General features: G+C 37.4%; 2 protein-coding genes across 5 annotated transcripts in view; one reads left to right on the top strand and one right to left on the bottom strand.

Moving 5' to 3' along the window:
- Positions 1 to 6860, bottom strand: part of ARL13B (ARF like GTPase 13B) — a 52139-nt gene extending 45279 nt beyond the window's left edge. For 2 of the 4 annotated variants that reach the window (XM_070750166.1, XM_070750163.1), the window contains exons 1-4: positions 6773 to 6835; positions 4431 to 4595; positions 2362 to 2432; positions 315 to 564 (exon numbers count right to left, since the gene is read on the bottom strand). In XM_070750166.1, coding sequence (XP_070606267.1) covers positions 315 to 564; positions 2362 to 2432; positions 4431 to 4489 — 380 coding nt within the window. In that variant the 5' untranslated portion in view covers positions 4490 to 4595; positions 6773 to 6835. Of the gene's footprint in view, positions 1 to 314; positions 565 to 2361; positions 2433 to 4430; positions 4596 to 6675 lie in introns of all 4 variants that reach the window. The other 2 variants (XM_070750164.1, XM_070750165.1) reach the window with 2 other exon arrangements.
- A 2714-nt stretch (positions 6861 to 9574) lies between these two features.
- PROS1 (protein S) overlaps positions 9575 to 26513 on the top strand; it is a 39461-nt gene continuing 22522 nt past the window's right edge. Inside the window, exons 1-3 of the mRNA XM_070750162.1 lie at positions 9575 to 10205; positions 22496 to 22653; positions 23324 to 23348. Coding sequence (XP_070606263.1) covers positions 10121 to 10205; positions 22496 to 22653; positions 23324 to 23348 — 268 coding nt within the window. The 5' untranslated portion in view covers positions 9575 to 10120. The remainder of the gene's footprint in view (positions 10206 to 22495; positions 22654 to 23323; positions 23349 to 26513) is intronic.

Genomic DNA, 26513 nt, shown 5'->3' with positions numbered 1-26513 from the left:
ATTTTAGATATATATTTTTTTAAAAAAAACCTGCCGATCGAGTTCGGCGGGCTGTTTAAATCTGCCGATCGACTTCCTCAGAAGCCCGCGATGAAGTGAAGCTGCAGTAGGTGAAGCGCGGTATAGCGAGGGACTACTGTAATTGTAATAGTCAAATTTTTATTACCATAGAAAAGACTAGCACATAAAAAAAGAGTATACAGAATCAATATGGGCTTTATGTAACAATTTCCCCATTATTTCTATTTATTTAACAATAGCACACTAATTTTCAATATATAATATTTAAATATCTTTAAATTTATGTTACTTACACTAATACAGGTTTCCCTGATATCTTGGGATGTCTTAGAACTTCTGAAATTGTTTCTTTTGTCTCTTCCATTCTTTCCACATCACTTGAATCCACAACAAATATAACTCCATAGGATTCAGCATAGTAATTTTTCCAAATGCCCCGGATACGTTTTCCACCTCCTAAGTCAAAAATCGTGACTTCAAACAATCGTTGTTTAAGATCAATTTTAGAAAATCCAACTGTTGGAGCCACATCTTCAGGGGATTCTGAGAAAAATAAAATATATTATGAGAGACAGTTTGATGAAACTCGAATAAAATTTTTGATTTATTCTAATAAACTAATAATGTATTGAATTGTTTGGGTCTCTCACAGGTACAGTTCAAAGAATAGGCAGAATTGAGTTATTTGTAAAAATAATAAAGGCAAGCTACAAATAAAGAAAGAAAATATATTCCCAACATTTTATATTTTCCCCAAAACAATATAGAGGCAAACAGAACTCAGGGTCAGCAATTATCTGAAGCTGGAAAGGAATTACATTGTTTCATACTTGTGGAATAAGAATAAGGAAAAGAAACAGGGGGATTACTCCAATATTACACTATTCATTAATTATACAGACATCTAGTTGTTATGTAATAGCTACATATACAGTAGTCCCTCGCTCTATCGCGCTTCACCTGCCGCGGCTTCACTTCATCGCGGGTTTTGAAGTCAGCTTCATTTGAATGATTTTACCACACAAACAAGCGCTAGAATCCCCCAGCGGGACTCCCAAATGATAAGCGGGGCGGGGACTGAGCTCCGGCGGAGGCCCGTCCCCTCGTTCAATCCCCCTCGCCAGTGCCGAAAGGAAAAAAAAGAAAGGAACGCGACGCGGCGGGGATTTCCAGACTGGGCTCGAGGGCGGAAGAGGAAGTGCTCGAGGGCGGAAGAGAGAGAGAGAGAAAAAAAGAAACAGCCGGGGCAGCTCACCAGGGACTTTACAGCCGGGGCAAGGCAAAAAACACAACATTTGGCCGAACTTCTGCAAAGAACAGAGTAAGTAGTAGTGGGGGGGGAAGGTTAGCCGGCCGTTGCTCGCCTCCAGGCATCCGGAGCTGGTGGGAAGGAGGATAAATTCCCCATCGCGGATTTCACCTGTCGCGGCAAGGTCTGGAACGTAACTCCCGCGATAGGTGAGGGACTACTGTACATTACAAACTGCCCTACACATAAGAATATCTAAGCAGCAGTTAAATGTATTTCTACATGAAAACAAGCAGACTTGACCTATTGTGAATTCTGATATGATCAATTACCCCTCATTAATTCCAAAATGCAACAGAGATATGTACTAATGTTAAATATTATATTTTACTGTACAAGTAAAAATATTATTAATCATTAACTTACACACATACGAAAGCTAATACTTAATTGTTTCAAAGCAACAGTAATTTTACAATGAAGTTTGCTTTTACTGAAAGTTTATTTCAAACCTTGTCCGTACAATAAGAATTTGAATGAAACGTATTAGATAGGATCTAGAGAATTCCATATGCAGTGTTGATACAGTATACCAGAGGATCTGATTTTTCTTTTATGATTATCCTGCATGAAGTGGAATTCCTTAACATACAGAGATAGCTTTCTGATTTTAGAGAACAGCCACTTAAATAAATGAGGAAGATGAGCCACTTAAATAAATGGGAAAAATGTATATGAGCTCTTTTTACTCAGAGGATATATTCAGTAGATTTTGGGTATTCTAAGATATCTAAAATATACATAACAAGAAACCAAGAAAACAATTATGCATATTTCCACCAACCAAAAATATGTAAGTTAAAATATGAAATCTGTATTATTTTTAGAGATGCTTCATTTTCTTTAAATTCTTTGGACGAAGATGGTAGTAGCATATACTTTCTTTCTGCTAAAATTATGAAATATTATTTGATTTAACAGAGTAAATATTACAGTATCAGATCCTGATTACAAGTAGTCTAGTTTAAGCATGAAAAAAATTAAAAGTATTATTTGAAAAATTGTACACTAAAATAGAATATCCAACATACCTCCTTGGATTCCTTTTACTGTTGCAGTTTTCCCAGCATTATCAAGACCCACCATGATCAATGTCACCTTCCTTTGATATGCCAAAAAAAAAAGAAATTAGAATTCTGTCCTTTTAAAAAGCACGTAATAGTTTACAACAAATAAATATACATTCAATATTATCACCCAAAACCAAATAGCAAAGATTCCACAAATATTTCATCTATTTTACAAAGTGCAGGTTAAGTGGTCTGTAACAAATTCAAACACACATGGAAAAATATAGGAAGGAGAAGGAAGCAAAAGAGAAAAACGTAACTTTTATTTCAGTTATACATTATGTCCCTCAAGGTGAGGTGTAATACGCAAGGGTCCCTCTCAAAGCCAGTTAAAACTGAAAGAGGGGTTAAACAGGAATGCATCCTGGCTCCCCTACTTTTCAACTTTTATACAAATGATATGGCAAAATGGTTGAACAAACCAAATTACCCTCCCCCCTCCAAAATAGGCGACCGAAGCATCGCCCTTTTGCTCTATGTAGATGACGCCGTGATCCTCTCCAGGATGCCAGTAGGCCTTAAAAGAGTCTTGCGAGCCCTTCTTCAGTACTGTAATAACAATAACCTGAGTATAAATTATGAAAAAACAATGATCATGGCCTTTGCAAAAAGGCCAAAAATTTACTCATGATATCTTGATGGGCACAAAATAAAGCAGGTAACCACCTTTAAATACCTGGGGGTGGTCTTTCAGGTCAATGGCTCAAGGAACGCACATGGAGAATATGCCGCTGCCTTGGGTCAAAGATCAGCGAGCACCATTCTCAATTTTTTCCACACAAAGGGAGGTTATTATGTTCCTGCTGCTATCAAGCTTTTTAAGGCCAAGTCGCTAGCTCAGCTGCTTTACAGGTCCTTGCTTGGACTGCCAGCTTCAGCTTTACACTTTACACCACTAGAATTAGTTCAATCCAAATTTATTAGAGCAATTCTCCAGATGCCACGTTGCGTCTCAAACGCACTTCTGCGCCTGGAGACTGGACTGATAAGGGTCGAAGCAAGAATCTGTATAGCATCCCTAAATATGTGGTTAAAGCTTAATTTTCCCCCCGCAAAGTCTTGGCCCCCTGTGTAAAAAGTTTGGGGACCCCTGGTTTAAAGAATACTGCATTGAGCAGGGGATTGGACCCAATGACCTTGGAGGTCCCTTCCAACTCTATGATTCTATGATCTTGGCAAAGCATATTATGTGTATTAACTATTGTAGTTTATAAACCATATTTTATGGATCAGTATGCAGTATAAACCCAGCCACTATAAATGAAATGGATAACAAAAGCCAATAGAGAAAGGAAAATTTAAAGATGACAAGTTCAGTACTTGACATACTAAGAACACAACATTGAACTATTTGAAGTGAAAATATCAAGAATAACCTGCAGATACAGCAATACAAAGAAAAAAATTAATTGCAATTTAGTTATCAACGTATTTACTCTAATCATTCACACACACACACACACACACACACACACACATGTATGTATGTATGTATGTATGCATGTATGTATGTATTTGGTATGTTCAGGTTTTTTCCCCTGTATTGAGAGTATTTTTGCTACACAGGTATCTGTATCTGCATCTCTGTGTGTGTGTGTGTATGTATGTATGTATGTATGTATGTATGTATGTATGCGTGTATGATTCGATACAAAAAAAACATGTAACCCTTCCCTAGTACAGAGCTGAAGGATTGGATACTGTAGCCTAGAGGTTAATTCTCTGCCTTATAAGGCAAAGATTGCAAGTTAAGTCCCAGTGAGGGTATGGCTAGCTGATGAGGCCAAAATAAGGCCGAAATACACACACACACATATATATATGCATGCATACATGCATACATACATACACATATACATACACACATACACACACACACACATACATACATATACACTGCTCAAAAACAATTGGATAAGTATGCCTAATGTAAGAGTTAACTACAGATCTACATATCTTCATACCTGCTGAACAATATATAATATTCAAAGTTACTTTAAAAATGAGTATTTTAAAGCCTTGTTATTTACCTGAGGGGTTCTCGCCACCGCTTTAGCCAGCTGCAGCAATTGGCCATCAGACTGTACATTCCTTTCCAACAGCCATTCAGAGTAGTGCGGGTATGGTATATAGACTAATTCCAGAATATTCAATCAAGGGGAACTCAAAGTTGAAGAGATCAATTTGAATACTGCCTTTTTATCAAAATAAAGAAAGAGGAGTGTGAGAATACACAATAAGTTATTGGCAACTTTATTCCTTCAAACCAATCTCACTAAAGTACTACTTCTATAACATAGCAAGCACTCTCCTACAATGAGCTTTTATTTTGTGAAGACGCCTCTATTTAAAATGTTATATTTACAGGAAGAGTGCAGCACATTCATCTTTTATGCAAGAAAAGCAATTTTAGATAATCATGCATATGAAGCAACCTGGCCATAGTTTCATACCCCATTCTTTAATCAGAAAAGAGTTGACTGAATATCCGATCAAAAATTGGAATTGTAAAAGCTACATTCAGCAAAAACAGGATATTCCCAGGATTCCCAGTACATAAAATATTTTTAGAAAAAAAGTTAAAACTAAACAAATCAAAGAAAAAGAGGACCTAAAACAGGTTGAATAAATGAAAATAGAATAAAAATTAAAAAGTTTCTTCATTGCCAAATAGATAGCAATGTATAAAGCCAAAATAATTATTTTTTAAAAAATTAATTTACTGTATTCAAAGCAGGCAGGAAAGAATTAACAGTGATTTAAATACAATATACAGTATTTCCTAGAATTTGCATACTACAGGCACACCTCTGAACAAGCACTGGTTGTTATATTAGACAACCACTATCAGAAAGACTGGTAATAAGGCAGAATCATCTTACAATCTCCCTAACATAAATAGATAATAAATTTGGACATTCTATAATAAATGAATTTTAAAAAGAGAGAGACATCATAACATTGTTAATAGTATTATTTGCAAAAAGTAATGAAAAGCTTTATGCATCCAATTGTAACATGTATTATTTGTAAGACAAATATAAAATATTGTTTCATTAATATATTATTCCAATAAATCAGGTATAATATCTACTGTAGGCTGATTTGTAGAATGTATCAAAAACTTCTAATGGAGCATTATGTATGTGATTTTTAAAAATACAGTTAAAGAGGTAGTTAATGACACTGGAATAAGAACCAGTAATTATGAAAGCAATGGATTTATTTATGATTTTTAAAAGTCAGAGAGCTTCATGGATCAAGGATGGTTTTTAAATCTTAACTAAAGTCCATTCTGCACCTTATTGTCAGACTGAGCCACCTGATTTTTCAATACTACTTCATACATGCATCATACATGTTTCATGACGCTTTAGGTAAAACATCAAATGCAGAGATAATTCTGATTCATGCTGCTGACTCCCCTTAAACACTTCTCTACAGGCAAGTTCAGATTGATTTGATTTCTATGCCGCCTTTCTCCTAAGACTCAGGGAGGCTTACATCAAGTTAGAAATCTAAATAAAATTATATTCTAAAAAACCCATAGTTAAGAATTAGAGCAGTGTTTCCCAACCTTAGCAACTTAGAAGATATTTGGACTTCAACTCCCAGAATTCCCCAGCCAGCATTCGCTGGCTGGGGGATTCTGGGAGTTGAAGTTCAAATATCTCCAAGTTGCCAAGGTTGGGAAACACTGAATTAGACAAACAAGTTTATACATCCTACACTCATTCATTGGGCGGGGCAAGATATCAAAGTATCAATAGCCCCAAGCCTGCCGGCAAAGGTGGGTCTTTAGAGCTTTCCTTCTTGATAGTGTATGAAACTGCTCAAATAATCTAAAAACACTACAACCCCTTATATAAATACGCTCACTTCCAAAAAGTGTATTTTGTGAGCCGTCTATTCTACAAATTTACAAATAATTGTAAGATTTGATCCTACATTAGAAAGGCACTGCTTCTGCTTTTTATATTCTACGATGTGGTGTACTCTACCAATAAAGCAGCATAAATATTAACCGCATTCCATTATCTATTTTAAATTCCTGTGTCATAAGCCCGAGACACGAGCGTGTTCACACGCGAGACGCACGGACGGGGACAGTTATTTAACGCCACGAAATCTTTGGACTCGGGAATGACTGTCGTACCAGAGCCCTGCCAGCGGTGCCCAGCAGCCCAGTACTGAACGAATAGGACCGAATTATGAGAACTGCCGTTACAGTTATTCATTAGGGTGGCCAAAGGGGGGGTGAAAAAAGGAATGCGCCAAGCCTTCGGCTTCTAACAAGCAGCCCAGGCGCCTCCCTCGCCCCCTACGTTAAATTAGATTCACAAAGCTCTCCCGCCCCCAAGGGCCTCCTGACCGTCTTCTCGTCGCTGAGAGATCCTCGGGGCGGCCTTTCTACAAAGTCACGTGAGCGCGCCTCTTTCGCAGTTTATCTATACGTCCTCACGTGATGCTCCCGGATTATGCTTATTGGCTAGTCTTCGATAGCAACCGTGCGCAGGAAGGACGCGTAACTACGTCGGTCTCCCTTAGCTACGGGGTGGGGGAGAGGGGGTGGGGAAGACCGCAAATGAGAAGAGGAAACAGCCAATGAAGGATTGCTTGACTGATGGCACCCACCAATCATTGATCCCGCAAGGAAGCAGGATTTAATTTCCAGAGTGACGGACGGGTGCCTGGAATTTTTTGAATTGGATTGCTGCTTTATTCCCTATGCGCGTGCGCTCCTGAAAATGACGCGGGGGAGGGGGGGATTTGAAGATTTTACAAAGCCGCATAGTCAGATTCAATACAATCTCATTGTTAAATAGCGACCATTAAAGAAAAAAAAATACTTTGGTACTGTACTGCGTGATCACAGATTTGGAGAAGTTTAACATTTTCACGTTTTCTGCTTGGAAGAACCGAGTTGGAGTCACAGGACTATTGATTCATAAGCCATAATTTATTATATAAATGTTCCAAAAATATAAGAATTTTACTTGTTTTGCTTTCTTCGTTTATTTTAGCTATCCTAATTTGAAATGTACTCCATCACCAATATCTAGCTTGTTGAGTTATGGCTGCTGCATAATTTTATATGCACTATATTTAATTTATCTTTAAATTTAATTAGAATGTTGTAATTCACAATACAATTATTTACATACCATAGTAACCTTCATGTGTTTTAGTAAAGTAAACCTTGTACATTTATCCCTCTTTTACAACTTTATCTCCCTTTTTGTTTTATTATTAAGTTGCCTTATTGAGATCAGAAAAGTCTGTGTATATAAATTGCTCAAAAAAAATAAATAAAGGGACCACTTAACAGAATATAACTCCAAATAAATCAGACTTTTGTGAAATCAAACTGTCCACTTAGGAAGCAACACTGATTGACAATTTCACATGTTTTCAGCACATTCAACTTTGTACAGAACAAAGTATTCAATGAGAATATTTCATTCAGATCTAGGATGTGTTATTTGAGTGTTCCCTTTATTTTTTTTGAGCAGTGTATATTGTGACCTCAAGTTTGATTTAATGGATTTTCCTGTGTGGATTGAGGTTTTTTGTTGCTGTTGATAAATGGCCATTATAAAAACACAAGCTATACATTGACAATTATCAGACAAATATCTTCTATTACAGAAAGTTTTTTTTTAAAAAAAAAAATGTGAGTACTGTATATCTGGACATTTAACTTGGCAGGGTTACAAAACTTGGTTGCCCTTGCCTTTTTCCAGGATTTTTTTTCCAGTTTCCTAGTATAACCAACAGCCCTGGAACTCCCTGTTTAGTTGCAGGTAGCAGCCAAGCTTCTGCTCTTGCTGAGGCCTTCTGTCATGTGCTAAAAATCAGTTACCGGTATACACATTAAGTTCCAGTTTTATTGTCTATGAATTTATTCAGTTAACAGCCAGCATCAAATTCACACCAGATAAGAGTGAATGGAATGTAAGAAAAGTTGGATTTAAATCTTTCATGGACATGTAAATATCTGATAATTTTAGACTCTGCTTCCTGGCTCTGCCTGTCCTTTTTCTATATTTTTTAGAATGATCAAACTCGTAAAGAAGCAAAATGATTCCAATGCATGAAAGTGTATGTCAATAAACTGGTTGCAGTTCAAACCTGAACATCAGGGCAACAAAAAAGGAAGCTCCATGCAGTCCATAAAATAATCTTTTGAGACCCTACTCCCCACCCCCCATCTCAAAAATCCCAAAATGGCTGCCTTAAGAATTGCAGATATTTCAAAGACTATTTAACCACCAAAAAAAAAAATCGTAGGTATCTTCACCAATCGGTCATGATTGCGTTTGGAGTGTATGATCCTTCTGAAATCAGCTTCCTCCAGAAATTTGCACTGCCCCCACCCTCCTCACCTTTCCCAAGAGCCTTAAGACCCATCTATGTCACCAGGCCTGGGGCAGTTAGATCATGCCCCCCCACCCCCACCATTAAATGTTATGTGTGAATGTGATTGAGTTAATTGACTGCTTTTTAATGTACGGTAATAGGATCTTAGCTTATAGTTTCTAGCTATTAGATTTGTACACGTTTTTGTATTGTATTCTGTGAGCCGCCCCGAGTCTCTGGAGAAGGGCAACATACAAGTCTAATTAATAATAAGAATAACAACTATTATTATTATTATTATTATTATTATTATTATTATTATTAAATCACAGTTCTGGGACGCTTCTTAAGCACCTAGGACTGTGTGATGTAATAATAATAATGATAATAATAATAATAATAATTATTATTATTATTAATTGACAAGTCCATGTGGGATTGCGCCATTGTAATAAAAGTCTGTGTCTATTTAGATTTTTTTTAGGTCAATAGGATTCACTAATAATGCCACTTAAGATGCCACTCAGACTTTTTTCTTGTTCATCAATAAACTATCTCTAGCCAGAATTCAATTGTAATATGTAATTAAATCCAAGACTGAGCTACTTAGGAAACAATTCATTTAAAGTCATATACTGTATTCACTGATGCCTTTGGAGTACAGTCTTCCTCCAAAGCCTTGTCGCATTAACGTTATGTACAGTAAACAGTGGACATCACATGACAGCTTTTCCAAAAATTAAATGCGCCGGTTTATTCAGCAAAATCAGTTGTCCTGAGATTGCATAAAACAGAGTTGCAGTTATCAGCAAGAGGCTGGTATCTCACGTGCTTCAAACTCTTGAGGGCTTCGTTTCTAGCTCGCTGTGCAAATACAGCCTCACGCTAGCCGAAGGGCAGCTCTGGGTTTTTGGAAGGAGGAACGAGTTGAAGGTGAACTACCCCTGTTATTAGCAAGCAACCAAAAACGCAATTTCGCCCCCTTTCTGTATCTTCCTCTCTCACGCGCGCACGCAAGGACACAAGGCGCGCACACAGGGTCCCTTTGAGCAAAAAAAAAGCGGTTAGAGGCCAGACCTGCCGGGAGGTTCAGCAGTTTCTGGGCCAGTGCCATAATGTCCTCCCCTCGGCCTTCCTGTTTACCCACCACTTGAAATGGACAGGACCGCTTCCAGGAACTGTCTTGCCTTCGAATGAGGCCATCCCCCAACCAGCCTCCTCTCCCTCCCGCTCCGCACTAGCTTCCCGGCACCGTGTGAACAACCAAACGGCAACGGAGAGCGGATGCCAGCATCCGCTCCTTAGGTCCGAAAGAAAGATACGCCGACCCAGTTAGCCTACTAACGCTCAGCTTCTCAGAATGAGACACCCGGACGTTGTTTGCCTGCTTATTTATTGCCTCTCTATTACAACGATCGCGATCTCCCTCTCAGAGGCAAGGACGTGTAAGTAAAATTGGTCTGCTTCCCAACTTTCGACAGTTTCAGTGGGGCTTGCGGTTTTTAATTAATTTGGACCTTTTTTGTGCTTTCTTCCTCAAGCTGTCTGTTGGAAGAGTTTGTAAAGCATAGTAATATAGTTTGTATGGTCTGTATAGTTCTATACAGACGTACAGCAGAGCCTTTTCTGTGAAAAGAATTCTCTGTCCTTCGAATTCCCAGGGATGCAATCTGATTACTTGTACATTTACTCAATAAAATAAATATTTATTTTTATTTTATTTATAGCACTAGCACGGTATTTAATGGGACCTTGTTCTAGCTGCAGGGTTAGGTGGATCTGGTTCCTTATTGCCTGCATTGTTCGGGAGATTCTCACGTGCCCTTAAACGCTGCAGGATCTGAAATAGCTTTTTTTTCTTTAGTTTTAACTAAGCAAGTATCTTTTCCATCTCCATAAGCAATCAGATTTGTAATAAGGCCAAACTACAAGAGAATGAGTAATTATTGCAATGAGAAAGAGAAAAAAAATTCTAAGTCTAGCGTAAGAAAGGGGGGCATTTGGAGTATTGTGAAATAATATGAAAAACAAAGTATCAAAAAATTACAATTACTTCTGCTATGAAAAGTTTAAACAAGTATTTTATGTAAAGGATACAATCTGTGTTTTTTAAAATTAATATTACTGCCTTCCGACAAATCCATTTAAATAATATATGCAGCCTGTTTAGAGATAAATGACCTTTTGTCATTTGCAGTAAATCTTCAGTAATCTTCAATAACTGAAAACATGTTTCTTCCTATCCTCACAGCATTGTCTTCAATACATGCCCATACTACACAAGCTTAAACCATGATTAGCTTTTCCAATGTCTGATGGTAAAGTAATGTTGTGTTCTTTATTCTCATACAATTGAAGGCAGCCTCTAGTTGTAAACAAAAGTTAGATTTTGTTACTCATTACCCTGGAGGTAATCAAGTGACTGTGTGGACTTGAAACAGATGTAGAAAAATTAGGGGCAGCAGATCCTGAATAGTTTTCTGCTGTCCCTAGGACAGCTGAATAAGCAGTTCAACTTTGTAAAACAAAAAGGATTAACAATTTAATTTTAGGTTAAATTAAGAGATGAAAGCAAATTCATTAGCAACCATGCTTTCCTTCATTAAATGTAATATAGTTTTGGTTTGGCATACAAATCTAATTAATAATGATAACAATAATAATAACAACAATAATAATAATAACAATTTCAAAAATAAATTACAGAGGAGAAGAAATCCATGACTAAGTATGTTCTAGCAATCTATATGGAAACTTTCATGATTAGGTACAATTTCAACATATTATAGGTATGGAATATGTAGGCTTTTATAGATTTCACTAGGGCACAGAGATACCTCATCCAATTATTTACCAAACTTCTTATAATTTAAAGAACAAGAAATGTAACTTCCACTGAATTTCTTCAGAACTTCTTCAGGCTTAGCACATGGGCTTTGACATATCCTGTTGTCAGATTTTCAAGTAGCCAAAACAAGACAGTAAAAGGAAAAGGATAAGAATAATGGAAATTACAGCATCAGTTAGTGTCAAATTGCAGCAAAAGCTAGAATTATATATTGTTGGTAATTGTAGAACTAGTTAAAAAGCCAAGAAAAGTAAGTATAATATAATATGCACAATGTAAATATGTGGAAGAATAACAAAAAAAAACTGTCTCTAATACTGACCATGAGTGTGTTATTGTAAATAACTCTTTAGTAGTTCGTTATGAATTATATAGATCAAGGGCCAATTCCTACCACTATTTTGATCTCTCCTACTGTTTTAATTAAGTGAGGGCTGCATTCAAAATATTTCTCCCTGCATGTTCTGGAAGTTGGCTATTAATTGAAATTTTAAAATGCATTTTAATTTCAAATCTGCAGATAATTTTGGATCCATTATGCAATCACAGTTTAATACAGAATGTTCATATAAATAGTCTCTAATTACAGACTGAGATTATCAACACAGCTAAATGTAAGAAAATATTCAAGAGAAAACTTTGTCCCCTTTTGTTAATATCGATTGGTAGGTCCAAAGGTATTGCCATTATCTTTGTTGTATGAGACAAATAATACCCTAGGAATGAAGATCAATATTTGTTAAAAATAAAATCAAGCAGATCTTGCTTATTATAAGCCAATTAACCTGCCGAGTGTTATAAATAAGCTTTAAGCTAGATATCTATGTTGCTTAATTGGCTAGGTGAAAACAATATAGTTTAAGGAAAATGGGATGTCTTTGTATTAAACCCTTATTTTATAAAATGTTATCGGAAAAATATACTATAAATTCTGATTATTTTCCGATACTAGTGACATTCCATGAAATAAAATTTAGTGAACATCTATAGGTAAGCTATATTACCATACAGGTAGTCCTCAGGTGTCAATGGCAATTAGGATCCAAATTTCTATTCCTAATTGATGTAATCATAAATCACAATCTTATTTGACCACAGTACTTAGCATGGGAATCCCAGCAGTCTTGGTTGCAGAACTGTGTAGTTGTTAAGCAGAAGAGATGGGAGTCCCAGGCAGGAGCATGGACATTTGTACAAGTCTTACGAGGTGTGGGATAATGCTGTGGGCAGAAAGTACATATTGAAATTGGGCCACTGGAGCAGGTTGGTTAATGGCAGCTGCAGTCTGTTCAGGGGGCATCACTGAGAGTCACTATGTAGTCTATACTATGGACAAGCTTTCTGGAGCTACCGGCATGCACTCGTATGGAATATGAGTGGACAGGGGCTGCTATGGAAAACAATACAGTGAACCCTCGATCATCGCGAGGGTTCCGTTCCAGGACCCCACGCGATGATCGATTTTTAGCGAAGTAGCGGTGCGGAAGTAAAAACACCATCTGCGCGTGCGCAGATGGTGTTTTTGCTTCCACTGCCGCCCGCCCTTCGCCCGCCCACCCCGTTGCTCGCGCCTGGGGTGCGCGCGCGCTTGGGGACTCCCTAGCTCCGCTTCCCAGCTGGGGAGCGGAGCTGGGATGTCCCCAAGCGCGCGCGCTTTCCCCAGCAACGCGCGCGCGGTGGGGACTCCCTAGATCCGCTTCCCAGCTGGGGAGCGGAGCTGGGATGTCCCCAAGCGCGCGCGCTTTCCCCAGCAACGCGTGCGCGGTGGGGACTCCCTAGATCCGCTTCCCAGCTGGGGAGCGGAGCTGGGATGTCCCCAAGCGCGCGCGCTTTCCCCAGCAACGCGCGCGCGGTGGGGACTCCCTAGATCCGCTTCCCAGCTGGGGAGCGGAGCTGGGATGTCCCCAAGCGCGCGCGCTTTCCCCAGCAACGCGCGCACGGTGGGGACTCCCTAGATCCGCTTCCCAGCTGGGGAGCGGAGCTGGGATGTCCCCAAGCGCGCGCGCTTTCCCCAGCAACGCGCGCGCGGTGGGGACTCCCTAGCTCCGCTTCCCAGCTGGGGAGCGAAGCTGGGATGTCCCCAAGCAAGCGGGCACCGCCCGCCCGCCCACGCTGTTGCTGGGGCCGCTTCCCAGCTGGGGAGCGGAGCTGGGGTGTCCCAGGGAAGCCTCTGGGGGAAGGGGGAAGACCCAGGGAAGCCTCTGCCCGGCGGGGAAACTCCACCATCTACGCATGCGTGGAAGGGCACGCATGCGCAGATGGTGGAGTTTACTTCCGGGTTGAAAACTCGCGAAATAGCCCTTTCGCGATACTTGAGGACGCGAAACTCGAGGGTTCACTGTATTCTTATCTGGGATTATCAAGAGAAAAAAGCAAGGTTTATTTATTTATTTATTTATTTGTTTGTTTATTTATTTATTTGTTTATTTATTTATTTATTTATTCTTTGTCCAATATACAATACATATGGAAGAGAATAGACATTAAGTAATATATATAAAGATAGAAAGTAAAAAAGAAGAGAAGTAGATGGGAGGGAGAGAATATATATGATATAAGAGATAGGGAGATAATATATATGATATATATATAATATAGATATAGATATACATATAGATATACATATACATATACATATATATATATATATATATATATATATATATATATATATATATATATATATAGAGAGAGAGAGAGAGAGCACTTATATACGCCCCTTACTGGCCTCTTAGGAACCTGGAGAGGTCAATCGTGGAGAGTCTAAGGGAGAAATGTTGGGGGTTGGGAGTTGACACTATTGAGTCCGGTAATGAGTTCCACGCTTCGACAACTCGATTGTTAAAGTCATATTTTTTACAGTCAAGTTTGGAGCGGTTAATATTAAGTTTGAATCTGTTGTGTGCTCTTGTGTTGTTGCGGTTGAAGCTGAAGTAGTCATTGACCAGAAGGATGTTGCAGCATATGATCTTGTGGGCAATACTTAGATCATGTTTTAGGCACCGCAGTTCTAAGCTTTCAAGACCCAGGATAGATAGTCTATTTTCGTAGGGTATTCTGTTTCGAGTGGAGGAGTGAAGGGCTCTTCTGGTGAAATATCTTTGGACGTTTTTGAGAGTGTTGATGTCTGAGATGTGGTGTGGGTTTCAGACAGATGAGCTGTATTCAAGAATGGGTCTGGCATAGGTTTTGTAGGCTCTAGTCAGTAGTGTGAGATTGCCAGAGCAGAAGCTACGTAGGATCAGGTTAACGACTCTGGAAGCTTTTTTGGCGATATTGTTGCAGTGGGCTTTAGCACTTAGGTCTTTTGATATTAGTATTCCAAGGTCTTTTACTGAGTGTGGGTTGGCTGCGAGAATTTGTTTATTCAGTTCATATGTGCGGTTAGGATTCTTTTAGGGGTTGACTTATGAGAGCAACTTGCAACTGTGTCTGCCAACTTCCCCATTGATTTTGCTTGTGGAAAGCCAGCACAGAAATTCACAAATCGCAATCACATGACTAGAGGAGCTGGTGCAATAGTTAGAACTAGAAGGACTAGTCATAAATTCCACTCTTTCAGCTTGTCATAAATATACAAGATCATTGAATGAGTGACTGTAACTTGAGGGCTACTTGTATACATATAACTTAATAATCAAGGCTACTATCAGAAGCAACCTCAATATAGAAAAACATCAAACAAGGGTATATTTTGGGCCACTTGTTTCATTATCGTATTAACTCATTGGTTGAAAATCTTACTAAGCTAAATTTCCACCTTCCCATGTTGGTGTACAGATTCCTTCTGTCCCCAGCATTGTGATATTTTTAGTTGTCAGGTTTTGTGGCATTACCAGAGAGCAGCTGGTAAAAGTTAATTTGCTTGAATGCACATTAAAACAGTAGATCTGTAAGGCTATAGCTGATTTTACCTCTTCACAAATTATGATGATTTTTTAAGGGCATTCAATGATCTTGGGAGTCAGGTGGCATTTAACTTTCACAAGAGCTGTGGTGGCACAGTAGTTAGAATACAGTACTGCAGGCTACTTCTGCTGACTGCTGGCTGCCTGCAATTTGGCAGTTCGAATCTCATAAGGTTTAAAGTTGACTCAGCTTTCATCCTTCTGAGGTGGGCAAAATGAGGACACAAATTGTTGGGGGTAATATGCTGACTCTGTAAACCACTTACAGAGGGCTGTAAAGCACTGTGAAGCTGTATATAAGTCTAAGTGCTATTGCTATAAATAATTGAATACAATAATTGATGCTGAATTCCGTGCATAGTAGCATTTAAGCACAAGCATTGAGCTGCTGTTATCATAACCACTATATAAGCTATATTCTCTTGTCTAATTATAATGTTATGAGAGCAGTCATTGGAAAAGAACATGATGTTCTGGGGGAAAGTTGGGGGAAAGATCAAAAGCAACATAAGAAAATATTATTTTACTGAAAGAGTAGTAGATCCTTGGAACAAACTTCCTGCAGACGTGGTTGGTAAATCCACAGTAACTGAATTTAAACATGCCTGGGATAAACATATATCCATCCTAAGATAAAATACAAAAAATAGTATAAGGGCAGACTAGATGGATCATGAGGTCTTTTTCTGCCGTCATTCTTCTATGTTTCTATGTTTCTATGATGGATAATATTGAAGGCAAAGGGGGAAAGGGATGTCAGAGGATGAGATGATAGTGTCATTGATACAATGAACATGAATTTGAGCAAATTCCGGGATACCCTGGAGGATGGAGAGAACTAAAAGACTCAGACACAACTGAGCAACAGAATAATAGTAAATAATTGCTACCCAAATGGAGAATGTGAGGTATGTCATAGAGTTTTATATTTGAGATAAAGCAGAAATCTATAATGCTACAAAAATTGAAACGGTAATGCTATGGTTGCCAAAGATGTAGATAACTTCTGTATCCTTGCTTACCTCTATAGTACTAAAATAAAAAAAAGCAAAAATGTATTCTATTCATATCCAAAGTACATTTTTACATCAGGAAATAAAAAGGAGATTGTAGTTCACATAAACCCATTATATTAAGCTTTAAAAGATACTACTTTTTAGATGTGCAGGTATTCTCCCCCACCCTCCCAGTAACATATGTTGATAAAATTTCTCCTTGAAACATTTAAAAGCTATGGAGTGTTCTCAAGATCTGGATTTAGTAACCTTAAAGCCTCTCGAGGGATTATGTATGCATTGATTGAAATTCTTTCTCTGAACTTTAGAATCAAAAGGATTTTCTGCTCTGTTGTTTACTATGATAGGCAAAAGAACTCACCAAAGGAGAATTGCTGAAATTCTTAGTTACTTTCTGCCGGTTTTAGTACTTTGAGAAGAAAAGAGGTCTATTTTTGTTAACAACGAAGCAACAATAATGTTGCCTATGTTTTACCGATTTGAAAAATGCATTCTGCATCTAAATTACTTCATTATTTGAAACAATTTTTAAAAATATTAATGCCTAGAGGCAACAGAACTACAGTGTATATAGCAAATGATGTTTTCTATTAGAATAAATTTCTAATAGAATAAGTCCAAAAACCTCTATATAATTACTATCAAGTCATACTTATGAGTTGTGTAATATAACACATATAAATGCATACATGCCTGGGATATGGTGAAATGACCTGTCTGACTCCGGAGAAGGAGTCTCTCTTCCAATAATCCCTCTTCCACCTTTCTACAAGTCCTGAAACAGCCTGTTTGATTAATACAGCTGCCATCTATTTTCCTCCAGATAAATACTTCCATAAGTAAAGGGGTTCTCCTGCTGTAGTTTAACTGAGCACAAGAATGACTGAGCTCCTTGAAATGCTTTCAAAACAAGAGTGACAAATTCTGTAAGAATTCAGATCTTTATTATGTGTATTGTGTTTGCAATAACTAAAGAGTTGTTGTTTTCCAAACACAAAATAGGAATGATAAAAATATTTTCTCAACTATGACTTCTTCAGCCGGTAACAAATTCAACAAAATATTTTAAAAGTTTAATAAATGCATTACAAGTAGATCATTTCCCATTAAACAGAAATATTCTACATCAACTGTATATCCACTACTCCCTAAGCTGTGGTTCTCAATCTGTGGACTGTAGACCAATAGGGACCTACAATGTCATCAGAGGATATCTGTGAAGACTTGAAGAAATGTTAAAATGTAAATCTGGAGTTTTTCTCGATCTTAATTAAGTACTTTACAGTTGATATCTTTGAGCATCATTCTATTTGGATTTGTTCTAGTATTTAAACTTTTGAAGTCATTTGAATATTATTTGGTTATTATTTTTTAGGAAAAATTATGCATTTATACACATCTTAGAAAATGAATTGTTTCTCTTTTTTAATTAGGGTTTATTAAAAGTTTTTTTTCTTAATATAAAATAGAAATGTAACTACTGTTGTTGTCAATGGAAGATCACTTGTGTCAGTCATTTATATTAGAAGAAAAGCTCCAGGATTTTGAACAATTCCTCAAAAGTTTTCACATTTATTTATGCTGTGTGTGTTCCTTTTGAACTCTCTATATCTGTCTATACCTGTTGGAAGTCAATAAACTCTACCCTGATAAAAAAAGGGTAGATTACTCAAATATTCTGTATTTTTTGTTGGAAAGAGATTGGAAAGAATCCAACATTAATATTTAAAGCCTAAAAATTAGTATATATTCTATCTTTAGACATGCCCATCTGTCCTAAGTAGATTAGATTTAAAAGATACTTAAACATTTTGACGAATGTAGATAAATGTATTATGTTCCCTACAGTGAAAACACTATTCAGTTATTTTAAACTTTTACAGCTGATTGCGAAGGTTAAGGATCAAATTCCTTGTCTCAGTAAATGCCTTTTAGACATCAAGTGCCCAAATTGCATGTGTGTGCATTCCCAAATGGAAAAGTGCACATGCAAATGCATCAATATGCACTGACATTGCATGTGCAGCAGAGACATGAAGGCCAGCTAGTGCTCATGAAAGAAATACTGTGGAGATCTGACCTGGAGTGACGATGCACATGCTAGTACATGCATGCCACCTCTGGCACACATACCATAGGTTCGTCATCACAGGCTTATAGGAACAGTAGTTAACCAAACTGCTACATGGTTTCAAAATTAAACGTAACACTTTTTGAAGATTTGAATACATATTTACTATTTATAAATTCTCTACAAATGTTCACAATTTTATACAGACAGAATGAAACAAAAAAAGTTATAGGTGGTCTTCTACTTACGAACACAATTGAGCCCAACATTTATGTTGCCAAGTGAGAAATTTGTGAAGTGAATTTTGCCCCATTTTACTACATTCCTTGCCACATTTGTTGAGTGAATCATTGCAGTTGTTAAATTAGTAACACGGCTGTTAAGTGAATACAGCTTCCCCACTGTTTTTGCTTGTTAGAAAGTCACAAAAGGGGATCACGTGACCCTGGGATGCTGTGACTGTCATAAATATGAACTACTTGTCAAGTATTCAAATGTAAATCACATGGCCATGGGGATGCTGTGATGATGGTCTAAGACAGGGGTAGGCAAAGTTGGCACTTCTATGACATGTGGACTTCAACTCCCAGAATTCCTGAGCTAGCATGATTAGCTCAGGAATTCTGGGAGTTGAAGTCCACAAGTCATAGAAGAGCCAGCTTTGCCTACCCCTGGTCTAAGAAGAAACCAGCATGGTTGCACAAAAATCTCTGACAAATTGAGAGACAAAAAGGACAAGTTAAAAAAAGGGGGAAAGAGGGACACATGACTAAGATAGGATACTAGCAAATAACCAGAATCTAGAAAGACAAAGTCAGGAAAGGTCCAGAATGAACAAAGACTTGCAACAAAAGTTAAAGATAACAAAAAAAAAATATCTTCCAACGTATAAATAACAAGAAAAAAAATCAAGAAAACAGTTGGTCCACTAAAGTGGGAGGATGGTAAAGAAGCAGCAGGTGACACAGAGAAAGCAGGGCTGCTTAACTCATTCTTTGTATCAGTCTTCACAGAAAAAGAAATTATAGCCCAACTCTATATCATATGCTGCAACGTCCTGCCTGTCGGCGACTACTTCAGCTTCAACCACAACAACACAAGAGCATACAACAGATTTAAACTTAATATTAACCATTCCAAACTTGACTGTAAAAAATATGACTTCAGTAATTGAGTTGTCGAAGCGTGGAACTCATTACCGGACTCCATAATGTCATCCCCAAACCCCCAACACTTTATTTTAAATAAAATAAATAAATAAATAATCTAATATTTTCTTAAAAACTACCATCCCCAGTGCTTTACAAATATTGCTTTATTTACTTTGTAAATTAGCACTGTGTACTTAGCAGTTATCACTTTCATTTATTATTAAAAGGAATGATTTTTCTCACTAAAGAACTACTCCCATATTGGAATGATGAAGAGAGCATTGACACTGTGCTGGGACTCTTGTATCTGCCAATATTTCAGATTGGAAATAGGAATGTAGTTATTTCAATGTGCTTTGTGTAAACTGTTCTTTGTATTCCTTATTCTTACTCACTTTTATTCTGATTCTCAAACCCTAACAGCATAGTTTTCATAAAGTCTAATAAACAAGACTCCCAAACAAATTCTTTTTGCTTCATTATCTAGAGATAGAGAAACTTTTACAACCAATTCTTGGAAATATTTCAGGATTGTGTCAAATTGACTTTATCCAGAAAAACAACAGGGACAGTAAAATAATAATACAGTATATGCATACATACAGCATGACTGTTTGAGCTTGGGATTCACACAAAATTAATCTTAACATCATGTCACATTTGTTATATTTAGTACTTATGGAATATAAGAAACATGGCTATAATGACACTTAATATATGAAATTATAGACATTCCCCACTTTGGAGCATATGTACAAAATAATAGAGCTGAGTTCTTCACCTTGGAACATTTGAATTGAAACTCATGTTCCAGATCCGTAATTCCATCATAATTTAAGAAGTCAGGTTGGAAAAAGGGGTGATTGCTATTTCTAAACTTGATTATTTGCCTGTAGGTGGTTCATTATTCAATGAGGTAATATTAAGAATGAATTGATCCAAGGAAACAACCAAGCTCAGATTGGTTGATTATGGCATTTATTTATTTATTTATTTATTTATTTATTTATTTATTTATTTATTTATTTATTTATTTATTTATTTATTATTTAGATTTGTATGCCGCCCCTCTCCGAGGACTCGGGGCGGCTCACAGCAGAGAAAAACAAATCATAAATAATCTGAATACATTTAAAACATTTAAGATTTAAAAAGAAAACCCCATATACACTCACAAGCATACCATACACAATTTAAACATGCTCAGGGGGAGATGTCTTAGTTCCCCCATGCCTGACGGCAAAGGTGGGTTTTAAGGAGTTTATGGAAGGCAGGTAGAGTAGGGGCAGTTCTAATCTCCGGGGGGAGTTGGTTCCAGAGAGCCAGTGCCGCCACAGAGAAGGCTCTTCCCCTGGGGCCCGCCAACCGACACTGTTTAGTTGACAGGACCCGGAGAAGGCCCACTCTGTGGGACCTAATCGGTCGCTGGGATTCGTGCGGCAGGAGGCGGTCTCGGAGGTATTCTGGTCCGATGCCATGAAGGGCTTTAAAGGTCATAACCAACACTTTGAATTGTGACCGGAAATTGATCGGCAGCCAATGCAGACTGCGGAGTGATGGTGAAACATGGGCATACCTAGGTAAGCCCATGACTGCTCTCGCAGCTGCATTCTGCACGATCTGAAGTTTCCGAAAACTTTTCAAAGGTAGCCCCATGTAGAGAGCATTACAGTAGTCGAACCTCGAGGTGATGAGGGCATGAGTGACTGTGAGCAATGAGTCCCGGTCCAGATAGGGCCGCAACTGGTGCACCAGGCGGACCTGGGCAAACGCCCCCCTCGCCACAGCTGAGAGATGGTTTTCTAATGTGAGCTGTGGATCGAGGAGGACGCCCAAGTTGCGGACCCTCTCTGAGGGGGGCAATGATCCCCCCCCCAGGATGATGGACGGACAGATGGGATTGTCCTTGGGAGGCAGAACCCACAGGCACTCCGTCTTATCCGGGTTGAGTTTGAGTCTGTTGACACCCATCCATGCCCCAACAGCCTCCAGGCACCGGCACATCACTTCCACCGCTTCGTTGACTGGGCATGGGGTGGAGATGTAAAGCTGGGTATCATCGGCATATTGATGATACCTCACCCCATGTCCTTGGATGATCTCACCCAGCGGTTTTATAAATATAGCAAAATTAAAGGCTGCCTAGAGTGGTCTTTTGTTTTAAAAAAATCTGCCCAAGAGGAAATGCAGAAGGGCATCTCTTAAAGGAAGGAACATTTGTGTGCAAATAAATGTTGGCATACTTAAAAACAGCAAAATAAGAATCGTATTGATTGAAGAAAGAAAATAAGCTAAATTCATAATTAGATCATAACAAAATACTATTCCTATAAATTCTCATAAAAGACAATGAAATGTTTGAGTTCTCATCATCAGTTCGTCATCAGAGATAGTATTGAAAAAAGCAGAGGTGGAATACATATAAATGTTCAAGAAACAGGCCAAAATCTACAGGGATTCTAAAAGAAAAGTTACCCACTTAATAAATTTAAAAATAGTTGCATATAAGACACTTTCTTAATAATTTAACCTAAAGTACCTATGGTGAATTTGTGGATTTCTCTGGTTTTCACATTTTTGAGTTCATTTAGGAAAATCGATGAAAGCTTGATCTTTCTTTCCAGTTCTGTAAGTTGACTTAAATACAGTCCTCAAAATTGTAAGAACTTTGATTTCATTTTCTGGCATTTATTTGATGACACAAGACAAGGTTGCTGATAAAAATGTTTGCTTTCATTTAGTTTTACCTCAGAATCATGCCTCCAACTTTTTGGTCAGAAAACGCCGTGCAAATTCCTTTATGGAAGAAAGCAAGAAGGGGAATATGGAGAGGGAATGTATTGAAGAATACTGCAATAGAGAAGAAGCCAGGGAAATCTTTGAAAATAACCCTGAAACGGTAAGAGCTCTCTGACCTATGGTGCTTTGTTTCCCAAAATTAAAATAATCGTAGCGGAGGAATCATATTCATTTTGTCCTAATCGTGACACACGTGTGCCTTGGTATCCATTTTTATCATTTGTCCTTGTGATATTGGGGTCGCCATTGTTGAAGCAATCAAAAGTTGTATTTAGTTTTTCCAATTTGAAATTAGCAGCTTTCCTTTTAATCCTACGCATTGTTCGCTGTGGACCAGATCTGGGATGCTTCACTGTGGTTTCTAGGATGGTTGATGGTTGGGATTTGCTGAGGTCACACTGAACACATTTTTGTGAACATAGAATGCCCCTTAGGAAATCTTCTAAGAGCTGTTCTGGTTCTTTCAAACAAGACCACCCTTAGGTTCTATGGCATTGTAATATAATTGATTCCTGTGAACAGGTTATAATTGTGAAATATCTGGACATTGTTTTAATTCATACATTTTCAAAATGATAGTTTGTTACATCTATTTATTTACATTAAAAAGCACAGATTAAATTTATTATATTATTTAATAACATAAAGTATAAAAAACTACTTTTTAACCTCATGATCCAGCTATTAATCAAGTCATTATTTTAAACAAAGCATATGTACTTCTTACCAATTCATATACATTCTAACTAATTTCTTTTTTTTTTAAACAGGATTATTTCTATCCCAAGTATTTAGGTAAGTTTACTTTTTTTAAAAAAATATTACTGTTTAAATGATAACAGGATTTTTTTTTTAATGAAACTTAAAAACCAACAATTTTTGCTTATACAAAAAGTTTTATTATTCAAATAATTAGTGCTGATTTTATGATTCACCTTTTGTTTTTTTAAAGTTACAAGTATAATAGCTTTTGACTGTTTTGAAAGTCCCATGCCTGGCACAAAATGGCACCTATATATTTTAAAGAAAGAAAAAAAGTGTCACATAATATATATATATATATTCATTCATTCATTCATTCATTCATTCATTCAATTTTTATGTGGCCCCTCTCCTTAGACTCAGGGTGGCTTACAACATGATAGCAATAGCACTTTTAACAGAGCCAGCCTATTGCCCCCACAATCCGGGTCCTCATTTTACCCACCTCGGAAGGATGGAAGGCTGAGTCAACCTTGAACCGATGATGAGATTTGAACCGCTGACCTACAGATCTACAGTCAGCTTCAGTGGTCTGCAGTACAGCACTCTACCTGCTGCGCCACCCCGGCTCTTATGAGTATGAGGGTGAGTCAAAAAGTAATGCCATTTTATTTAGACAGGTATAACTACCAACACAGGAACATGTAGCATACATCAAAATGAAGCTGGTCCTCTGTTGATCACATCACTACTTCTCAAAATACAGGGTACATTCCAAAAGTAATGCAATTTTTTTTAAAAAAAAATGAATTTATTGAACAGTTTTGCACAAACACTTAAAATTCTTGAAAGTACACATTTTTTCCAGCGACTCTGCCATGACTGGTATGCACACTGTTCTTTGAGCCACTTCTTCACTGCAGTTTTCACTTTGTCATCACTGGAATAATGTTTGCTTCCCAAACCCTCTTTAATGAGGCCTATAATCTAAAATATTGTCCTCAAACACATTTTGCAATTGTGAATGTGAATGTTCACAGGAGTTTTCCCCACAACAACAAGGAATTCAATCACTGTTCTTTATTTTTGAAGCTACTCTAAGGGGGCAGCCATTCTGAATTTTCTTTGCGAGTCTACAAACCTGAAAAGTAAGAAACAAAATATTTCAGAACATAAATGATATAATCACTTATAACTGGGAAAAATTGCAGGTATTTTTATCAAAAACATCACCTGAAATAAAGAAAATGGCATTAGTTTTTGACTCACCCTCTTTATTATTTGTTTTATCTAGTTGGTGTGGCATTGTAGAGTCAGATCTAAAAGTATTTTGGAACACTTGCTGAAACCAAAACCATGTTGTTTGCAATATGATTCTGTTCATTTCTGTTACAAAGGTTTAGTTAAATGCCATTACTAACTTGTTAATTAATGTATTATTTAATCAACACTTTATTATTTATTTATTTATTTATTTATTTGATTTTTATGGCGCCCTTCTCCTTAGACTCAGGGCGGCTTACAACATGTTAGCAATAGCACTTTTTAATAGAGCCAGCATATTACCCACACAATCCGGATCCTCATTTTACCCACCTCGGAAGGATGGAAGGCTGAGTCAACCTTGAGCCGGTGATGAGATTTGAACTGCTGACCTACAGATCGACAGCCAGCTTCAGTGGCCTGCAGTACAGCACTCTACCCACTGCGTCACCCCGGCTCTTTTTTTAATTATAATTAATAAATTTTAATTATATGAAATAATTAGATAATTATTTCATTTTTGGTTGAAATAAACTATAAAGAAGAATATCTTCTTATAATTTTATCAGCTTTCTTTGTTACATAGAGTGCAGCACAGGTGTATCCTTGATTAGTTTTATTTTTCTATTCACTTATACCAGATTTTATGTAATCAAGCCTAATAAATTATTATTAAATAATTATTACAAATGACAGAAAATAAACAGTAAACACCACTAACAGTCAAAATAGACTTATTTGTATGATTTTATTTTCACAAAGAATTAAATTTTCTAGGTACACCCCTAAGTAAAAGTAACTGCATTGGTTTCTTGTTTTTGCAGAGGTGGGTTAGACTTTAGCATATACAGAGCGTGAAGTATCAAGAGTATAACAACAAGGGGTATAGAACAAATGAATAGGCATATAGTTCAAAACCTTGTAATGTATTATAATAAAACCACAATGAAAAGAATTAAAGTTACTTTCAAATATCAAATATAATTTGAAAAGTGTTCGGAAACTTCAGATCGTGCAGAACGCAGCCGCGAGAGCCATTGTGGGGCTTCCAAGATTCGCCCATGTTTCTTCAACACTCCGTGGCTTGCATGGGCTGCCGATCAGTTTCCGATCACAATTCAAAGTGTTGGTCATGACCTTTAAAGCCCTACATGGCATTGGACCAGAGTGCCTCCGGAACCGCCTGCTACCGCACGAATCCCAGCAACCGATAATGTCCCACATAGTTGGCCTTCTCCGGGTCCCGTCGACTAAACAATGTCGTTTGGTAGACCCCAAGGGAAGAGCCTTCTCTGTGGTGGCCCCGGCCCTCTGGAACCAACTCCCCACGGAGATTAGAACTGCCCCGACCCTTCCTGTCTTTCGCAAACTATTCAAGACTCAATTATACTGCCAGGCATGGGCGAGTTGAGACACCTTTCCCCCAGGCTTTTTTATACTTTGTTTTATGTTTGGTATGAATGTGCTGTTTGGTTTTTTAAATAATGATAGGGTTTTCTATGTTTTTTAATATTAGATTTGTTCCACTGTTTTTATTGCTGTTGTGAGCCTTCGTAGAGGGGCGGCATACAAATCTAATAAATAATAACAATAATAATAATAATAATTATTATTATTATTTATATATATATATATATATATATATATATATATATATATATATATATATGTCAAATGTTTAAGCTGAATTTGAAAATTAAGGGAGACTAGGATAAATCTATTTCGTCCTTATTTTGACCTCATCAGCGCGCTATATATATATATATATATATATATATATGTTAAATGTTTATAGCTGGGATTTTAAAATTAAGGGAGACCAGGATAGATCTATTTCGGCCTTATTAGGCCTCATCAGCTGGCCACACCCATTCTTTTACTGGGATTCGATCTGGGAAGCTTCTGCATTGTAAAGCAGAGAGCTAGCAATTAGACCCATCCGATCTGAATCCATCCAGCTTTGTACCAGGGAGGGGTATATGTTTTTTTTTTTTT

This window comes from Erythrolamprus reginae, chromosome 4, assembly GCF_031021105.1.
Source record: "Erythrolamprus reginae isolate rEryReg1 chromosome 4, rEryReg1.hap1, whole genome shotgun sequence".
Lineage (NCBI taxonomy): Eukaryota > Metazoa > Chordata > Lepidosauria > Squamata > Dipsadidae > Erythrolamprus > Erythrolamprus reginae.
Note: the sequence above shows the minus strand (reverse complement) of the source record. Positions and strands in the feature narration are given on the sequence as shown.